This window comes from Podarcis filfolensis (assembly GCF_964270895.1).
Source record: "Podarcis filfolensis genome assembly, chromosome: 8".
Taxonomy (NCBI): Eukaryota; Metazoa; Chordata; class Lepidosauria; order Squamata; family Lacertidae; genus Podarcis; species Podarcis filfolensis.
Genome location: NC_139611.1, coordinates 24,023,574 through 24,043,044, shown reverse-complemented (window position 1 = coordinate 24,043,044; position 19,471 = coordinate 24,023,574). Strand labels below are relative to the sequence as shown.

Below are 19,471 nucleotides of genomic sequence, written 5' to 3'. Positions count from 1 at the left end.
ACCTGCCAGTCCTCGCGGGCCGCCGTCCTGCGCTCGCTTGTGTGACAAGTGACCAGCCGAGCCGGGCCGGGCTGGGCCCGCCTACCTTCGGCCTGCGTCAGGTCGAGCGCAGAGCGAAGGCGCAGGCCGAGAAGTGAGACGCAGAGCCGTCGATCGGATCTGTCTGCCTGGCCGGGCGTTTGCCGAACGCCATTGCTGGGAGGCAATGGGAGGCGTGGCTCGAGGCGGGGGGGGGGCTCTCGGTTGTCATGGCAACGGAGGCCGCCCCGTTCAGGCTGCAGTGGTGTGCGCAGGCGCAGCTTAACTTAGTTGTAGAAGCTGCGCTGACTTGGCTCAGTTTGTTAGAAGGAGGCCCTGATGACGCCAAGATTCCAGGTTCGATCCCCGTATGGGACACCTGCAACCTGCATATTCTTGCGGGTTGGACAAGGCTGTATGCTGCCTTTGGCTGAGTATTTACTTCAAGCCCTCCAGCATTTTTCCCATGAAAAGAGGAGCGGCCCTATTCCCTAATAATAATAAAAATATTACTTATACTCTGTCCATTGTACTGGACGGTGCCACTTTGCGCAGCTTCCAACATATGTAAAAACGTAATTAAACATGAAGCATTAAAACTAAACTATACAGGGCTGCCTTCAGATGTCTTCTAAAGGTCTAGTTCCTTATTCTCTGATTAAAATAGGGACGCCGTAATGATTTAAAATTAAGAGACGCCTGCTTCTTGGGAGGAAAGCAATGACCAACCTAGACAGCATCTTAAAAAGTAGAGACATCACCTTGCCAACAAAGGTCCGTATAGTAAAAGCTATGGTTTTCCCAGTAGTGATGTATGGATGTGAGAGCTGGACCATAAAGAAGGCTGATCGTCGAAGAATTGATGCTTTTGAATTATGGTGCTGGAGGAGACTCTTGAGAGTCCCATGGACTGCAAGAAGATCAAACCTATCCATTCTTAAGGAAATCAGCCCTGAGTGCTCACTGGAAGGACAGATCGTGAAGCTGAGGCTCCAGTACTTTGGCCACCTCATGAGAAGAGAAGACTCCCTGGAAAAGACCCTGATGTTGGGAAAGATGGAGGGCACAAGGAGAAGGGGACGACAGAGGACGAGATGGTTGGATAGTGTCTTCGAAGCTACAAACATGAGTCTGACTAAACTGCGGGAGGCAGTGGAAGACAGAAGTGCCTGGCGTGCTCTGGTCCATGGGGTCACGAAGAGTCGGACACGACTAAACGACTAAACAACAACAACAACAATGATTTAAAAATTGGGGTTTGGCTTTTGCTGCCCAACTCCTCATGGGATTCTTGGGTCCCCTAAGTCTATGATCCATCAAAGAAGAATGGAGACAGGATCCAGTAGAAAGCAAGGCAGATGTTTATTTTTCTCTTGCAACAGAGTTCCCTCCTTGCAAGGAGGCAAAAGTATGCCGGAACCTTTAAAGACTTTTGACATTGCCCAACCCCCTTAGCCAAAGACCACCCCAAAATCATCATACATACATTATAGGAGACAGTCTACACCAGGCATGTCTGAAAGTCCATTTTGGGGGTCTGCAGGTCGCTTTAACAACTCTGGGGTAAAATTGTAAAAAAAAAGCTCAACTTTGGTCAGACCTCACGCATGTTCACTTCATCAAATCTGGCCCTCTTTGAAAAAAGTTTGGGTACCTCTGGTCTACACAGAAATCCTCTCTGCCATTATTGATTGCATTACCTGGGCAGCCTGGCCATTCTTTTGTGATGGTTCATACTTTAGTTCCGGAATCCAGGTCACAGGCTCACCCTATTCATACACAAATAAGCCCTTAAAACAGGATTTGTAAGCAAAAGGACAATGGGAAGGCTTTCCCCATTTGCCTCCCTTCCTGCAGAGGAATATTTGAGGTCACTGGGAGAGTCCAAATGGCATCAGGATTGCTCTCCTGAACATGGTTTATATATTTAGATATATGTTTATTTATGAATGGTTATTCTATATTTGAGGCCTTAGAATTCTTAGAACGCTAAAGAAAAGCAGGAGATTCCAGGATCAAATCAGAAACCGGGATGGCATCTGTAAATCTGGGACTGTTCCTGGAAAATAGGGACACTTGGTGGGTTTCGTTCTGATTTGTTTATGAGATTATGGTGGAAAAGCCAAGTTTTTGCTTGGCGCTGAATAATGCCAGGTAGACCTCACATATGACAAGGAGCATTCATCCTGATTTGCTTGTGGGGTCTTTATAAGTCTTCCCATTAGTCATTTGTTTGCCCCATCAGTTCCAGGTTTGTTTGCACTAGGGCAACAGAGCACAGGTTAAACCCCCTGCTTTCCACTGGTGCTGCCGAGTGCCCCGTTTTACTGCCTCCCATTACAATAAATGGCACATGATCTGAGTGCGTGAAGATGTGGAAGCCACTCAAAATTACCACACAATAGATGTCCCAGTCAGATTTATTTAGATGTAACATAAAGCGATAGATCTGCATGTCCCACCTGCTGAGTTTGGGTATTTTGGCCTGTCTGGAGAGCACGGGCCCAACAGACACTGGCAAAAGCTTGAGGGTTGTTCCTTATAAGTCATACCAACAACGAAAAAATGGTTATGCTATGCAAAGTCTAGTTTCATTTCACGGGGGTTATCAGCTGTTGCAAGCTCTGCTTAACTTTCCTGAAAACGGAATTCTCCATTTATCAGCGACTCAAGATGCTTCAAGATCATAGAGGCAGAAAAGTGTTGGGTCCTTCTAGCTCAGAACTTTCTGCACTGAAAGAAAACAGCTCTTTGGGGTTTCAAATAGGAGTCCCTCCCAGTTCTACCTGGAGATGCCAGGGATTGAACCTAAGACCTTCTGCATTCAAAGCAGGTGCTCCTCCAACACAACGGTAGGATCAGGAGGCAAAGCAAAATTCTTCACTATTTTTCTCCAAGGCGTCTCTCAAGCAAGCATGTGTAAGGGAGGTAGAAAGAGTTAAACACTAGCAATTGAAGCTTTCTCGTGCACAGAGGACTAAAATTCCCTCTTTTTTATGAAACTGCTTCCTCTCCCCACTCAGTGATATATTACATTATTTTCTTTATTTATTACAGCAACTGTACACAATTACATAAACGGAAAAGAATGCTGACTAAAATTCTGGAAAACTATACTGAATGGGGGAAAAAAGTTTTGAAAAACAAATTCATCATCCCTATTGAACAATGAAAACCTATTATGAAGGAAAACATTCATTGCAATCAAATTGCAACTATCTTACAGGCCTGGGCCTCTGGAATTGTGACTGAAAATCCAGTCTTCTGCTTAAATTGGATAAATAAGCCAAAGGGAGACACCTTTTACCGGGTCAGATCCAGCTCAGTATTGTTGACACTGACCGGCAGCAGCTCTCCAGGGTTTGTGGCAGGAGCCTTTCCAAGCTACCTAAGTTTGCCTTGGACCTTTAGGGAACAATGCATGTGATCTGCCACTAAGTTATAGATGCCCCTAATGACCACAGGAAGCTGCCTTATACCTAGTCAGACCATTGGTCCATCTACCTCAGTATTGTCAACACTGACTGGCAGCGGCTCTCCAGGTTTTCAGATGGGACATTCCTAGCCCTACCCAGAGATACCAAAGATCGGACTTGGAGCTCTTTGCATGCAATGCATGTGCTCTATATACGCTCCCACAGGAAGCTGATACTTATGGTCAGACCATTAATCCATCTGGTTCAATATGGTCTACACAATGACTAACAGTGGCCCTCCAAGGTTTCAGACAGGGTAGCATTCACAGCCCCTTCTGGAGATGCTGGGGACTGAACCTGGGACCTTCTGCACGCAAAGCACATGGTTTTCCCACAGAGCAACATCTCCCAGTTGCTAAAAACACAGGTAGCATTTCTCCACTCCCTGGGCAGAGCTTGTCTGGGTTTGAATCTGGGACTTCCTGCACCCTAAGCAAAAATAATACACATAGGCCAAAAAGCAGGAATGGGGCAAACTAGGGGGTGATGGAAAGAAAAAGGTGGGATGGAGGCATAGGGGGAGGGGGCACATTTTGTGGTGGCAACTGGGCACGGAATCAGAGCACCATATCTCTATAGGTGTAATTTTGGGGCAACGTGGTGATCAGCGCATTCCAGAATCTGCATCTTTAGTCACCGACAAATCCTGGAATTCCAATACTGTACGTATATTTCTCACAAAGTTCGTTTTCTTCCCCTTTTATATATTACTAATTAAGCACCTGAGATTCTCTAGAACCCGTGGCGGGCTTGTGATCCATTTGTAACATACAAAAACTGCTGTGCCACGCTCGGCGAGTCTCCACAAGCCTCCCTCATGCAGCCTTCATGCCCACGTCTTGTATGCTCAGGGGAAGTGCCTTCCCCAGGCTGTGGTCAAACGCGTCCATATTGTCCTCCACCTCTTCTGCAATCTGCGTCCCGCTCTCCTTTTTCAATGGGCTTTCTTCCTTCGACAGGGGAAGGTCTTCTGCCAAAGCGCAGTCTCTGGAATTGGAGGCACCCGAAGCATTCAGCAACTGGAATGGCAAGTTGTGGTCCGAAGCGTTACAGATGCTGACGGTGCAACTGACATTGACATGTGTTCCTCCACTGCCGGATTGCTCTGTTATTAAAAAATAAGAAGGCAAAACCAATTTATAGCTGGCACTTTACTCCACGATAGCTCTCTTTTGTGCATCCTGGTGCATCTTGACTGTGTTGGAGGGGCTGCCATGTGGTTGGTACATATAAGCACACATGGTGGGACTGAAATTTGGTGGCTGAAAGGTGGCTAAATTTTGGAAGAAGGTGTTTGCTGAAATCACTCCGATAACTGCACAAACGATTACTCCATCTTTCCACCTGGTGCTTTTGAACCTGTACATAGAAACAGAACTTGTATCACCTCTCGTAACAGCAGCCCAGGGTTGTACTGCATTGCCAAATCCTAATAATTTGGATTCGGAAAAACTTCTGTGTTCTGTTTATAATATGGTTGGGTGGGGGCGATCTACCTTGTTAATAATTTGGATTGCTGGTGTTCTAGGGTTTAACAAATTACCTTTATTGAAAAGATAGCTCACAGACTAAAAGTGTCTAAAGGGCAGAGCTTGAATGACCATTTTTAATATATACAACGTGATTTTATTTCTTCTACAAATATTGAGGCACATGGTGGTTACTCAGTGCCAGCAATACATGCAAATGTCTGGTTCGTTTAAAACTATATAGAACCTTTATTCTCAATAATAGAACTCACAGGCAGAGAACACTTTTATTTTTCTATACAGTGGTACCTCTGGTTACGAACTTAATTCGTTCCAGAGGTCCGTTCTTAACCTGAAACCGTTCTTAACCTGAGGTACCACTTTAGCAAATGGGGCCTCCTGCTGCCGCCGTGCCACCGGTGCGCAATTTCTGTTCTCATCCTGAGGTAAAGTTCTTAACCTGAGGTACTACTTCTGGGTTAGTGGAGTCTGTCACCCGAGGTGTTTGTAACCCAAGGTACCACTGTATCTTTATTATTTGTAAGGAGGACACTCTATTGTCCCTTTGGAGCTGCACTGGACCTGTGCACTTTTGTCCTTCTGTGACACTTTCTGCTTTATATTTTTGATTCTTTGTTTTCTTTCTTGCTATATTTACACTTTTCTTTTGTAACTGATCAATATACCTATTTAAACCACACTATTATTGGGCAACTGATAAATGGAATAAATGAGTACAAGTAGCATGCTCAGGTGAGTTCCTTACTTGAGTTTGCGCCGCTGTGATGCACGCAGGTATTTGATGGAAAAGATCTTTGTTGAGTCCTCTCTGTGTCGGTGCTTAAAGTGCCCTCACTGCTGACCCCGCTGCTTTTCTCAGAGGCCGGTGGGCTATCTAAAGACCCGCTGCTTGAGGCGGAGACCTGAAGGAGATTCTGCTCCTCCTGCTGCAGAGCCTTGGTGTCCTGAGACCAGTTGGTGGGTGCTTTTTCGGGACATGAAAACGGCTAGAAAGCAATGAAGGACAGAGGTGTCAGAGACACACCGACTTTGTGTTCAAGTAACTGACCATCGGCAGGTACCCCTGACTGAGTTTTCATTAAAAAAAAGTCCTCCTAAACAGAAAGTTATGAGGCAAAATATGCAAGTACCTTTCAAACAATTTATGTGAATTGAGCCACCTTGTCTCTTTTTAGTCCTGTTGTCTTTAGTCCTGTTGTGTTTAGCCAGCACCAGTATCCAAGAGAGCTCAATATTATGTTATCTTCGCAACCAGGACCAGCAGCACATTAAAGGCATTCAATAAAACAAGAAGCTTGAAATATTCAGGAATAAAGTCTCTGTGTAAAAGGGTTGGGGTGGTTGTTTCTCTGATTTTACATTATGCCATGATCCCTAATGGCGGCCTTTTTGTGTTATGCCCCGCCACACCATGGCAGCCATTTTGTGGCTGGCACCTCCAATACACACTCAACATTTGAAATGTGCCCACTGGTTCAAAAAGGTTGGCAACCCCCCAGTGCAGAGTGGAGGAGTTGTAATTATCTATATTTACCTTTGCCTGAGTATTATCACTGAATACTCTAACCCAAACTGCAGGCCACAGTTAATATTTAGCTGAGGGCTGATGACCAGCCCCGGCATTTGTGTTAGAAGGCAGAGTACTCTCCTCCAGACAGTCATTGCAGAAGCTAGAGTGCATTTCTAGGGCCAGGCATCAGAAGCTGGCATTCTTGGGCAGTTGCTGAGAGATCCACACCCCAGCGGGGGGATGGTGGGATATAATTTGATTGGAAGGGCCAAGAGGTTGGAAGAAGCTGACTTGGACCATACTGAGCTATATGGACCAAGTACTTTTATTCAGAGTAGACCCATTGACATCAATAGAAGTAGATCCACAGGTGCAAGGACGTTGGGATACCCAATGGAGTTTACCCTCCATCTCCCTACGTGCCTCCCTCAATCTGTTATGGGGATTCCCCACAACTCACCAGCGCAGATTTGGGGACAGCAAAGGGAAGGGGTAGGCAAGTTTTGTTGGGCAAGCAAAAAATCCCCTTGCTTGCAAATCTACTTCACTGCATACGGTCCAACAGACCGAAGATGGTCATCTCCATTAGTTCGATGGGCATACTCTGAAAAGAGCCAATGTTTGACACAACCCTAACAGTCTGACTTTGTATAAGGTAGCTTCCTATAACTTCCACTCTCTTCTTCTTAAGAATTTGCCTCAGGAAGGTTTTGATAGTGCTCCAAGGCATTACGGGATATTAAAATGGTTCTATATGAGAAGCACCATGTCAGGGGCCTTATGGGTAATTAAAATGGAGGATGCCTCATGGACTCGGTGACCTGGTGCAGTGGGGATTTGCAGAGGTGCACTGGGGCTGCCCACAGATGCTGTCTGTGGCACACAGGGAGGAGCATCCATGCTTGGTATAGTTGGAGATGAAAATACAAGATTATCCTTTATATTGAAAGAGAGGCTGTCACTCACCTGTTTTTCCTTGGCAAAAGGCAGTACGTAACGGTGGCCTGCCAAAGAGAAAAATCACAAATTACAAATTAACCTCCCTTCATGCGAAACTAGTTCCTGCAAAAGCCCACAGAGGGATGGATGAATTCGTCAATTTCGGTTTCTCTCGGCTTCTCATTTCTTCCCGTCTTTTAGCTATAAACCAGGACAAGGACAGGGAACTAGATCCATCTTTCCTCAACCCCTGTGAGCAACTTTGACAGTTGGGCTGGGGCTGCCCACCTGACAATCACCTGATGTCACAATGTGGCCACACAGTACTTTGCAAGCACCCCTATGGTCGCTGGTGGGGAGCTGACAATCGGAGATCTGTGCATTGGAAGATGCCCCAAAGGTGTAGCTCGTGAGACACATTTATCAGAATACTTCAACTACCTATGCCAATTAGCATTGCATGTGCCTAGAAAGAGTTATAGGAATTGCCAGTTCATATCATTTAGAAAAACTAACCTATTAGACCCATTCTCGGTAACCAAATTGTTCATAGTAATTCTCCCCTAACCGCTGAAGGAGTCCAACTGGGTCTAAAAGCCTTTGACTAAATTTGATGTTATTCATTGGTCACGTAAGTATTTTGATCAGTCTCAGACATAAACAGAACAGGTTAAGTTGTCATTGTATTATCTTTGTGATTTTCTCCGTTTCGACTGCATGCTTATGTTTCCACATTGCGTTAAAGTTGTGTTTTATTTTCTTATAATATTTAGAAACATTTTTTTCCTGTTCCTACCAAACTTAAATCTTTGAGTCTTGTTTTAAATCGTGGGGATAGAGCATCCTTTCATCATGTTGCACAGTTACTAAGAGAACATCTGTTCTTATCCATTGGGCTGCCTGGCTTTCTGTGCTCCAAATTCCAAGAATCTGGAGCTGTCCAGCAACATCCGTTGTCATTTATTGGAAGCTGGTGTGTTCACTGCCCCTGGGAGCATAGCCAAAATGCCGATCTCATTCTTTTCTCTGATTTCCGGCTAAGAGCTCTTGCAACTTAGAAGGATATAATACTGTCCCCTCCAGAAAGTTGGGAAAGAGAGAAAGCTGGGGCAGCAGGCAGGCAGAGTATTCCGAAGCTATGTAAGTAAACTCTGGTAAGATCACTGAGACGTAGGATTGTACAGTTGGAAGGTACCCCAATGATCGTCTAGTCCAGCCACTTGCAATGCAGTAATAGGACAGAAGAGTCTAGGGTTGCCATGCCTAGTGGAAAGCAAGCAACAGAGAGGAATGGAAACACAGGCAGGAGAGAATACTGTACTAGGGGTATAAAGAGTTGAACTGTATAATGGAAGACAGGAGAAAACCCACTGTATACAAAACAAAACAAACAGAATGGGGGCTTATAATGAAAGAGAGGACAATGGAGGACTTTGAATATGTTCCCCACCAGGGGGAGCTCTGAGTGCAAGAGACCACCAGGGGTTCTGAGGATCTCTTAATCAGGGATGCAGCAGCCATGATGTGGTTTAGTTATTTCCTCAGCAGTTCTTCACACGTCTCACCTTTTTTCCTCAGAACAAAGCAGGCACAAGTCCCTCCGATCAGTGCAAATACGGCACACGCCACTCCAGCCACCAAACCTGGGAAGACAAACGACGACAATGCTAGGAACCCCAATGCAAAACCCAGAAAAGCACAACTTCCAGTGCTTCCAGTTTCCGTCTGGAAAACACTAGGGTTTTAAGATGTCACATTTCTGGAAACTTTGAAGTGTACTGGCTGCCCCCTTTGACAGCAGGAGAAGGGGGGGGGGAATCATTTTTAGACTGTTTAAAGTGAGTTTAAAGTAAAGTAACTTTCCTCCGTCCTGATACTGGAGCGGGGGTGTCAGGACCGACGTTTGAAGTTCACTGACCAGAAATAAGTGTTTTTGACAGATAGTGAAAAGAAGAGAAACATAGTGATTCCACTGTTCCTTTTCGCATTTGAAAGGAATAAATATTGACAAAGTATCTTAAAAGGGGAAACTCTGTTGCAAGAACAAATAGAAGTTTTCCCCCTAGAGGGAGACTGTGAAACTGTAACCAACTCCAGGGAGTCGGCAGCTGTTATAGATTACAATCGTGGGAACAGACATTTGACCTTGCAGGACAATGTATTCAGAAACCTTGTTGTGTGTCTTTTATAAAACAAATGCCCTACTGGAACAATTACACGAAAAGGTGAATTGGATGGCAACCTCGGCTAGAAATTTGGAACAGGCAGTGGGAAACTTTGAACAGGCAGTGGGAAAATATGTGGAGCCCACTCAGGAATTAAATCAGGAGTGTGTCTTGACAGAACAGGCCCAACAGGAATATGAGTTTTCGGACTTGACAAATGAACTTGGAAAAAGCCACATTTGGAAAGAAAAAGTTTGGTTTGGCTTGGAAATGGGGGGCTGGATTGACCCCCCTATGCTGAGATGTCTGGACTTTTCAAATATGGCAATGGGCCATGAGATGTTTGGGATTGTGGGGGCTCCTAATCTTGGAGGGTTTTTGAAACATGCTGTTAAATACCATATGGAATTTAGTGTTGAATATGGAAAAGGGGCTGATCTGTCGAGAAGGGCTAAAAACATTGTCAAGCTGGAGCTATCACGAGCAGGAGACAAGGGAAAATACAGCTACAAATATGAAGAAGAGCTGCGGAAGGGACATGGAAGAGACTTGAGGGCCTCGGATATAAGATTGCCAGGTTAATGAGCGAGATCGATGTGATAATAAGGACTGACAAAACCCGGAACCAGGAGGAAGGGACGTTGGATGAAGATTGGACTTGTTTGTATTTCTTTTCTCTACCATTAGAACTGTTTTATAAAATTGATGAACATTAGAAAAATGTTGGAATGAAATTACTTGGCTTTAGCAAAAATGTTTAAAGAATTATGAAAGAATGTTATGGTTATGAGAAGCTGGTAAGGACAAGATTTAAGTTTTAAGCTTTAAGATTTATCTTATTATAGAAAGATAAGACTAAAACAGTTTAGGGTAATGTAATGACAGAATATTATGAAATATGGAAAGGATTTGCTGGGATAATTAACAACTAGGGTACAAAGAAAGGGAGGAGGAGGAGGTCTAAGAAAGAAGGTAATGACAGTTGAGGATTTGGAAATAATGAATTTGTTTTTTAAATGTTTTTAATTGTTTGTGATGTATTGTTGTATTTTTTTTCTTTTTCTTTTGTTTGAATCTGCATTTTTCTTTGTCTTTATTTTATTTTGTAACATTTTGAAAATTCCAATAAATATCATTTTTTTTTAAAAAATGAAGTGTACTGGGTGAGGGGGGGAGTTAGTTTCAAAAATGTAAATGATGGGAGAAATCGAATTTTATGCCACCTTATCAAACCTAGACTGGACTTCAGGAAGAAGGGTCTAAGTCTAAGTCCTCAAAATTAGCCAGGGTGTCATTTTTTTGTCGTTCTGTTGTGGATGACATGTAATAATAATAATAACAGTGGTAGTAGTAGCAACCCTTAACGTTGTTTTTTTACTGCACTTCTAAGTGCTCAAAGCACCCAACATGTGTTATCTAGCTGTGATCTTTTATTTGTTTATTTCCTAACCAGTCTTCCCAGGGCAGGTTTACAGCAATACAGTTATAAAAGCAGTTATGCAATCAAATGGTTACGAAACCAAGTACAACAGTCCCAACCAAAACAGAGCAGGGGTTCTGGATTTTGACAAAAGTGATGGGTCCCCAAAACAAAACACCTTAACAGTGAAAGAGCAGAGCGAAGAGGTGCATCTGTAACACCTGGCAGAAGCTGGATGCACCTCTGTAGGGAAGGAGTTTGCCTTTAGGGGCTGCCACAGAGAAGGCCCCCATCTTGGGCTACCTTTCCCCACATTCCTGACCATGGCAGCACTACTAAGAGAGCCCCCTCTGCAGATCTTAACATCCAAGAGGACCCTTAGGGATGGAGGCAGAAGTCCTACACGGCAAAGTTTGCAAACTTGTTCTTTTCTTCATGGGCCATTTGAAAATTGATGAGGGCCTTGACGGACCATATAATGTTATTTTTCTGCCCCGGGTAGCAATTGTAATGTGTTGTGCTGTAGTCTTTCCTTGCTTCTTGTCCTTATTTTCATTTATTTGCTTCCTCCTGCTAATCCTTCCCAAGGAAGGATCCAAAGGGTCATTTAGCCTCAGCAATGCAGGAGTCACAGCTTTAGAATCCCTGACAGATGACCCTCCAAACTCTGCTTTAAAACCTCCAACAAAGGAGAACCCACCACCTTCCTAGGTAGCCTGTTATTACACAGAAACATAGTATTGTAGAGTCATAAAGGGCCCTGAGGATCATCTAGTCCAACCCCCCTGCAATGCAGGAATATGCAGCTGACCTATGCGGGGATCGAACCTGCAACCTTGGCGCTATCAGCACCATGGTTTAGCCAGCTGAGCTTTCCAGGCTGCTGCATTGTTTGAGATGCATTCCTCTGATGCAAGCTGCTTTGAGCATGATTTTCTTTGTGGGGAAAAAACTATGAACAAACTACAAACGAACGAGTCCATCCCGACCCCTGCCTGGAAATGGCGAGTATTGAACCTGAGACCTGGCACTGTGGCGCTGTGTCCCCCTCTCTAAAAGAGGAATGTGAGCCCAGCTCACTCTGTACACTGCCTAGGTAAAGGTACCCCTGACCACTAGGTCCAGTCGTGACCGACTCTGGGGTTGTGCGCTCATCTCACTCTATAAGCCGAGGGAGCCGGCGTTTGTCCACAGACAGCTTCCGGGTCATGTGACCAGCATGACAAGGCTGCTTCTGGTGAACCAGAGCAGCACACAGAAACGCCGTTTACCTTCCCGCCAGAGTGGTACCTATTTATCTACTTGCACTTTGTGCTTTCGAACTGCTAGGTTGGCAGGAGCAGGGACCGAGCAACGGGAGCTCACCCCGTAGCGGGGATTCGAACCTCCGACCTTCTGATCGGCAAGTCCTAGGCTCTGTGGTTTAACCCACAGCGCCACCCGCATCCCACACTGCCTAGAAGTTAAGTTAATTCCCCCGCCCCCCACAATGCTCACCAGCAATTTGAGACATGTCTGCTGGAGGCTGTTGCCGAACCTCCTGCGTCTTCGCTGTCGGACTCCTGGTGACCAAACGACTCTTTGCAGTGACTGCGGTGCGCAGAGGAGTTGCCACAGTGCCCACCGGTGCACCGAGATCGCTGCAAACTGCATCATGGGTGCTGTTTCCGGGAGTGATTTCTGATTCACAACTGTGAGGAGCCAAAAAAAATGGGAGAAGGAAAGTGAAAAATCCAGCAAGAACCAGGAAAGTGTACGCTTATGACAGTTAAACCAATCATAGAATTGCAGAGAAGAATGGCAAACCAAGCTGCTGGATTATACTGAAATGGCAAACTGACCGGAAAGCTCAGGAACCAAGAGGACCAAAACTTTAATAAAGAATGGGAAAAATTTATAATTTACTTGAGAGACCACTGTAAGCAGATGAAAACATTAGCAGGATTCCAATAACACTTGTAATGTAGAAAATACTATGGACAAAATGGAGAGACATAAAATTTGGGTGATGAAATAATATGCAGTTGATGATATTTTTTGATAATAGGGCACATGGATGGGAAGGTGGGAAGTCTAGAGATTCGGAGAAATCTCTACACATGGATTTGTATTTTGTATTGTTATAATTCTACACTTGTAAAATCAAATAAAAATTATTTCGGGGGGCGGGGTGGGAAGAATTGTAGAATTGGAAGGTACCCAAAGAATCATCTTATCCAACCCTCTGGAACCACAGCTAATATTTTTAAAATACTTAATACTAAACTTTAAGGCAGCAACTAATGAGGACTAAGGTCACTGGTACAGCAGCTGTTTTGCATGCAGAACATCCCAGGACCCAGTCTTCCCAAACCTGGAATTATTATGATTAAAATCTGTGTATCACCCTTCATCCAGGGATCACTGGGCAGTTCACAACATAAAAACACAGAACAAGAACTCAAAATACATTTTAAAAAGCTAAAAACAAAAACATTTAAAAGACCATATAATGTTTAATCAGCCAAAGGCCTGGTTATAGAGGAATGTGTGCACGTGTATTCTTAAAGATCACTTGGGTTTTGCATTGCCAGTATTTAAGGTCTAAGAAGCATCTGTGTACTCCATTACCACGAAAACCTGCTTCAACTTTAAAGGAAGAAGCAGGACTGCTAGCATCCTTTGCAAGGCTGCCACCTGTGTATCTGCATATTTGGTGGAGAGATAGGGCAACTTACATCCTGTGAGGCCTGCAGGAGGCGCTGTAGGACTCCACATCTGAAAATGTGCCTGGACCGCAGGGCACACATTCTACATCACTCTTTTCTGTGCCTACAAACAAACAAACAGACAGACATTTTCAAAGAGTTCTGGTTAGTCACGTCCACAGAAACATGAGAGTGGGAAATGGCTCCGAATCCCAGACCCAGGTGCTTTGAAGTTGACCTCCCAGAGGAACCACAGTTCCCAGGTTCCCAGCTCTCTTTTTAAAGAGAGAGAGAGTGTGTGTTTCTTTTATATATATATAATATTTTTATTACATTTTCTGTTTTACAATTTAAAGTACTCTATGATTCTACAACAGCACTCTGCCCACCTGCAGCTCCCAGCAGCTGGTACCCTGAGGCCTAATTCAGGAGCGATCCTGCACAACCACTGTTGCGGCGGTGCCTAAGAACTCTTTTTGGACACTTTGGGTGTTGCAAAGTAACCTATAAGCTTCCCAAAGATGTTTCTTTGTGTGAAGTTTAGCATTTCTTTGCCTGAGCCGCACAGACGTTTTACTGGCTCTTTGCCACACTCCAAATCTCTCCCTGCATTATCGGCCACTGCCCTTTCCCGTCCCAGTGTAAACTTCCCCTTCCTGCCAGTGAACTTTGCACAACAACAAAACCGCCTACAACATGCGGGTCAGAGATTGCGCTCCTTCGTGTTCCCAGCCTGCTCTGGCTCGGCTTCCTTGGCTTCCTGGCGCCTCATTCCTACCTGACTTGCTACCTGCCTCTCTCTGTATCTGCCTTGATTGCCTTTCAGGAATTGAGCTATGGAAGAGCCATAGCTCAGGGGCAGAGAATCTGCTTTGCATGCAGAAGATCCCAGGTTCAGTTTTACAGAAAGAAAGTCAGAAGGTTTTAGGTCATGTGGGTACAGCAACGGAGTTTACCCCCTGATATATTTCATGCAGGGATGGGGAAGCCTATGCCCTTTGAGAAGTTGCTGGCCTATAATCCCCATCATTTATTTATGTATAAACATATTCAAATATCATTGTATCAAATATTATATATATTCATATATATATATATATTCATATATATATATATACACACACACACACACACAAATATACACACACACATATACATATACACACACACACACACACACACACAATCACAGCAGTTTACAACAATATAAAAAAACATAAACCGTACAACCAACCCCCCCCCCCAAACCATAAAATCATAAAAATTTAAAAGCAAAAAGATTTTTTTAAAACAAACATCAGTAGACTGTTGTGCTGGGGAATGTACTCTTAATTGCCTGGATAGGCCTGGCAAAATAAAAGTTTTCAGCAGGCATTTGGCCCAGAAGGCACTTGCTGAATCTCTAGTGGCAGGGTATTCCACAGGACCGGGAAAACAACACTTAAAGGCATTTTCTCAATGCCATCAAATGAGTCTCACCAACTCTGGGAACAACCAGAGGCGCTGGCCATTGCCCATGCTGGTTGGGGCTGGCGGCAAATGTAGTCCCCAAAGACCATCAATTTCCTATCTCGAGTCACACCGAAGCCAGAAGTTCACACACATGCCTCTCCATTCTCCATCCAGGTAAAAGTGTTGGACTGCAACCTGGGAGACCAGGGTTCAAATCCACGCCCAGCCATGAAGCTTGCTGGGTGGACATGGCCCCAGTGTCTTAGACTAACCTATCTCACAGAGCTGTTGTGATGATAAATTGGAGGACCACACGTACCAATAATACTGATAGGGACAGATTCCAGCCAGGCAAAAGCCCTTGAGGAGGGTGCAGAGCAGGGCCGGTGAGGGACGTGGCCCAAGGAGGGTTTTGAAGGCCATTTTGAGAGGTCTAGGGAGCTGCACTCTGCCTGTTGGCCTGAGGTCCCCCACCTGCTGCTTTGAGACACCAGAAGACCCTTGTTTTTGTGTCTCTACCATCACCATTTGTCCCCTAGGGAGAGAGAAAGAAAAGATTTACCTTGTGTTGCAACTCCAAAGCCTTTTTGGCATTGCTGGTATAACTTGCACCATATGCAGGTGCCTGAATGGGCCAGCTTGCAGAAGTGATGAGGAGGACACTGGCACGATCTGTCTTGCACCCGAGTGCACTCCTTTGTTTGAACCAATCCTAATTTCAGGGGGGAAATATAAGACATTAGGGGGCTGCAGAATGGCAGAAGCCCAAGTCCTTGCTGTAAGAAGCCAATACTCAAATGCCTGGAGACTGGGGAGGAGGTGGTGGGAGAGGGGGACCATCCTCTTGTAGGGATTATAGGATTTGACTTAATTTGGTGGGTGTCAGGAAGTGGTGTTTTATGGGCTCTATGGAGGCCCTCGTATCTTTCCCTAGCTCAGTGATGGAGTCTCTGTTTTGCATGCAGAAGGTCACACATTTGATTCCTGGTATCTCCAAATAGGGCTGAGAGAGACCCCTGTCTGATATCCTGGCAAGCCACTTTCAGTCAGTGGAGGCAATGTCAAGATAGATGGACCACTGGGCTGACTTGGTATAAGGCAGTTTGCTATACTGACTATATCCTTGCTGAAATATGAGAGGCCTCATCAGTATTGGCATTCCACCGGCTCTTGAAGAGACATCTGTTCAGACAAGCATTCCCTGAACTTTTCAGTCAAATTGCTGTAACTGTTGGAATTGTTTTTTTTTAAAAAACAGGTTTGTTTCATTTTATACTTTAGTAGTGGGCAATATTGGATAATATGTATTTTCATTATGTGCAGATATTTTAAAATTGCAGCTCCTAGAAGCTGTCAGCATGCGACAGCAGCCACACCCTGTGAATGGCTTCGATTGGCTAGCTGAACCAGGGGAGGGCAGCTGATGGTTCTTAAACCCTCAGTGAGTTAGGGATTTCCCCTGCATGTGAAGACAGGCTCCGACAGATTGAGCAGACGCAACCAATACTGGGTCCAATGGTCAAGAAGGCGGTTTCTGGACATACTGTAGAGGGAAGTGAGGGGCAGATGGGGCTTATCAAGCTGGGAAGGTAGCCCATCTAGGAGGAGGAAAACTCTGATCCTAAACCTCTGTTACCTTGAGGGATATCTTCGTAAGAAGTAAAGGCCAAGGAGTAAACCCAAAGTAGAGTCCCTAAAACGGTTGGATGGTGCCAAAAGTATTGCTCTGATTTCCTTTGAACCACATCGGTGAGGCCGAAACAGGGGTCTTGTAATCTGGGCAGCCCTGGACCTTCATACACACTGCCCAGGCTTGTGGCCTGGGGAGGTCACGTCAGTGCTGCTAACACAGCAGTTTGACCTTCACCCCCAGAGGCACATGACATTGTCTCTTGAGGCAGGCAGATGTCAACAACAATCCACTTAGAAGTCGATTTGGCATGTAAGTGGTATATGAATTTAATAATCGTTCAATTGAGGATCATGAGGACTGGAATCTTACTTGATATTTAAGTGAAGGGACCGTAACTCAGTAATACAGCACATGCTTTGTGTGCAAAAGGTTCAACCCACAGCCTCTCCAGTTTGGGCTGGGAATATCCCCTGCCTGAAACCCTGAGCTGCTGGTGCCACTCAGTATAGAGAATTCTGAGCTAGAAGGACCATTAGTCTGACTCTTAAAAAGGTAGCTTCCTATTCTCCTAATCAGAGAAATGGCTTTTATGGTATGAAAAGTTACAGGACTTCAAGCAGGAAGTTACAGGATGTGTGCCAATTGGAAATCAAGCAGTACAGTGGTACCTCGGGTTACAGACACTTCAGGTTACAGACGCTTCAGGTTACAGACTCTGCTAACCCAGAAATAGTACCCCGGGTTAAGAACTTTGCTTCAGGATGAGAACAGAAATCGTGCTCCAGCGATGCAGCGGTGCGGCGGCAGCTGGAGTCCCCATTAGCTAAAGTGGTACTTTAGGTTAAGAACACTTTCAGGTTAAGAACGGACCTCCAGAACGAATTACGTTCTTAACCCAAGGTACCACGGTATATCTGATCAAAAACTTTGGCAGGCACAAACATTATTGAAAGCGGGTTTGCTTCTAACTGCCCCAAAACCATCATGGCTGCAAATCACCACAAATGCATGATAAAAATGGTGCCTGGAAGGGGGCCCCATAAGCATAAGGGACTTGTGTTGCATTATCACCTTCCACCTCCAGGGCCTTCACATTCAGGCTAGCAAGCTCCAGTGAGCTCAACATACCTGTTTTGCACGATGGCGAACAGCTGAAACAGAGTCCAGCTGCGCTCCAGACATCTGTATACGTCCCCTCATTGCATGCTCTGCACTTCGTATCAGTGTTCTCAGTGCACTTTTCAAGCACGTGGGAACCTGCAATGCAAACAAGGGAAATATATTTGTCAGAGGATGAGGCTAGCAACAGAAATGGTTTTAATTCCACTGTAAGAAAAATTAAAAAGGGGGCCTCCAAATATCACTTGGCATAGTCCTTTGTCAAGATTCTCCTACAACATTCCAGTAAAGCCCTCTTGTACCTTTGATTAGAAGATTCTTTCTTGAGGCTTCAGGTGCTGCAATCAGTTCTGTTTGCTCAAAGGCATTTCTTAATTCTTACAGGAATAGTCAGTTTCTATTACATGGGAGGGGGGTTGGTAATTAATTTCCTACTCACAACCCAAACAACAATTCATTTTTGAATTTTGAATTTTATGCGTGCAGTTTTGTAATGTCACAGTTGCACTTTTTAGAACAACAGTTCGGGAAACTAATAAATTGACCTCACTGCCCCACTCCCCAGCAGAAAACAGGCATGGTTTTATTGAGATGCAATTGAGGACCAGTTCAGCAGTGCCATATGATGAACATCAAACCAGGAGGAAGCTTCTAACAAAAGGTACATCCCCCCCGAAAAGCCCTATAGGTGCTTTGCCAGGCTGCACTGGGCTAGCAATGCAATTGCATTCGAAGTCTGAAAAATCACCATGGACTAAGTCTTTAAATGATGGAGGGCAACACAGAAGGTATGGAGATGCAGCGACGTGCTCTGCAACAGGGCATCATCTTTGCATGCAGAAGGTCCCAAATTCAATCTGTGGCACTTCCAGTTATAAGGACCTCTGCCTGGTCATTCTGTTTGGTTATGTCAAAGGTCTGGTCCTAGCAGATTAGAGGGAAATGGCTAGATATTTATTAGCCGTTGCTCATGTAACAATCTGCTATAACTGAAAATAGATAAAGACTCTTGACTGTAGTGGGCAATGTAGCCAACTAGGTTCTACCCAGAGTACAGCCACAGAAATTAAAGCAGCTAAGTTAGCCATGCCCAGTAATTTCAATGCACCTACTCTGAGCAGGATTAACATTGAATGCAATCCTAATTAAAACTCCAGAAATACAACAGACTCGACAAGAATGCATTCTAAACAATATATCCCAGATATAGTAAAGGTAAAGGGACCCCTGACCATTAGGTCCAGTCGTGACCGACTCTGGGGTTGCAGCACTCATCTCGCTTTATTGGCTGAGGGAGCCGGCGTACAGCTTCCGGGTCATGTGGCCAGCATGTCTAAGCCGCTTCTGGCGAACCAGAGCAGCACACGGAAAAGCTGTTCACCTTCCCGCCGGAGCGGTACCTATTTATCTACTTGCACTTTGATGTGCTTTCGAACTGCTAGGTGGGCAGGAGCAGGGACCGAGCAACGGGAGCTCACCCCGTCGCGGGGATTCGAACCGCTGACCTTCTGATCAGCAAGTTCTAGGCTCTGTGGTTTAACCCACAGCGCCACCCGCGTCCC

At 45.0% G+C, this 19,471-nt stretch overlaps 2 protein-coding genes across 3 annotated transcripts in view; both read right to left on the bottom strand.

Moving 5' to 3' along the window:
- The window catches only part of VPS13D (vacuolar protein sorting 13 homolog D), a 119,232-nt gene extending 119,161 nt beyond the window's left edge, over positions 1-71 (bottom strand). The window contains exon 1 of the mRNA XM_083628340.1: positions 3-71. The gene's annotated coding sequence lies outside the window, so the exon portion shown is untranslated. The remainder of the gene's footprint in view (positions 1-2) is intronic.
- A 1,292-nt stretch (positions 72-1,363) lies between these two features.
- LOC310769431 (tumor necrosis factor receptor superfamily member 1B-like) overlaps positions 1,364-19,471 on the bottom strand; it is a 39,286-nt gene continuing 21,178 nt past the window's right edge. For both annotated transcript variants that reach the window (XM_083628790.1, XM_083628791.1), the window contains exons 3-10: positions 17,919-18,047; positions 15,720-15,869; positions 13,736-13,829; positions 12,516-12,709; positions 8,999-9,076; positions 7,461-7,498; positions 5,730-5,970; positions 1,364-4,599 (exon numbers count right to left, since the gene is read on the bottom strand). In XM_083628790.1, coding sequence (XP_083484916.1) covers positions 4,310-4,599; positions 5,730-5,970; positions 7,461-7,498; positions 8,999-9,076; positions 12,516-12,709; positions 13,736-13,829; positions 15,720-15,869; positions 17,919-18,047 — 1,214 coding nt within the window. In that variant the 3' untranslated portion in view covers positions 1,364-4,309. The remainder of the gene's footprint in view (positions 4,600-5,729; positions 5,971-7,460; positions 7,499-8,998; positions 9,077-12,515; positions 12,710-13,735; positions 13,830-15,719; positions 15,870-17,918; positions 18,048-19,471) is intronic.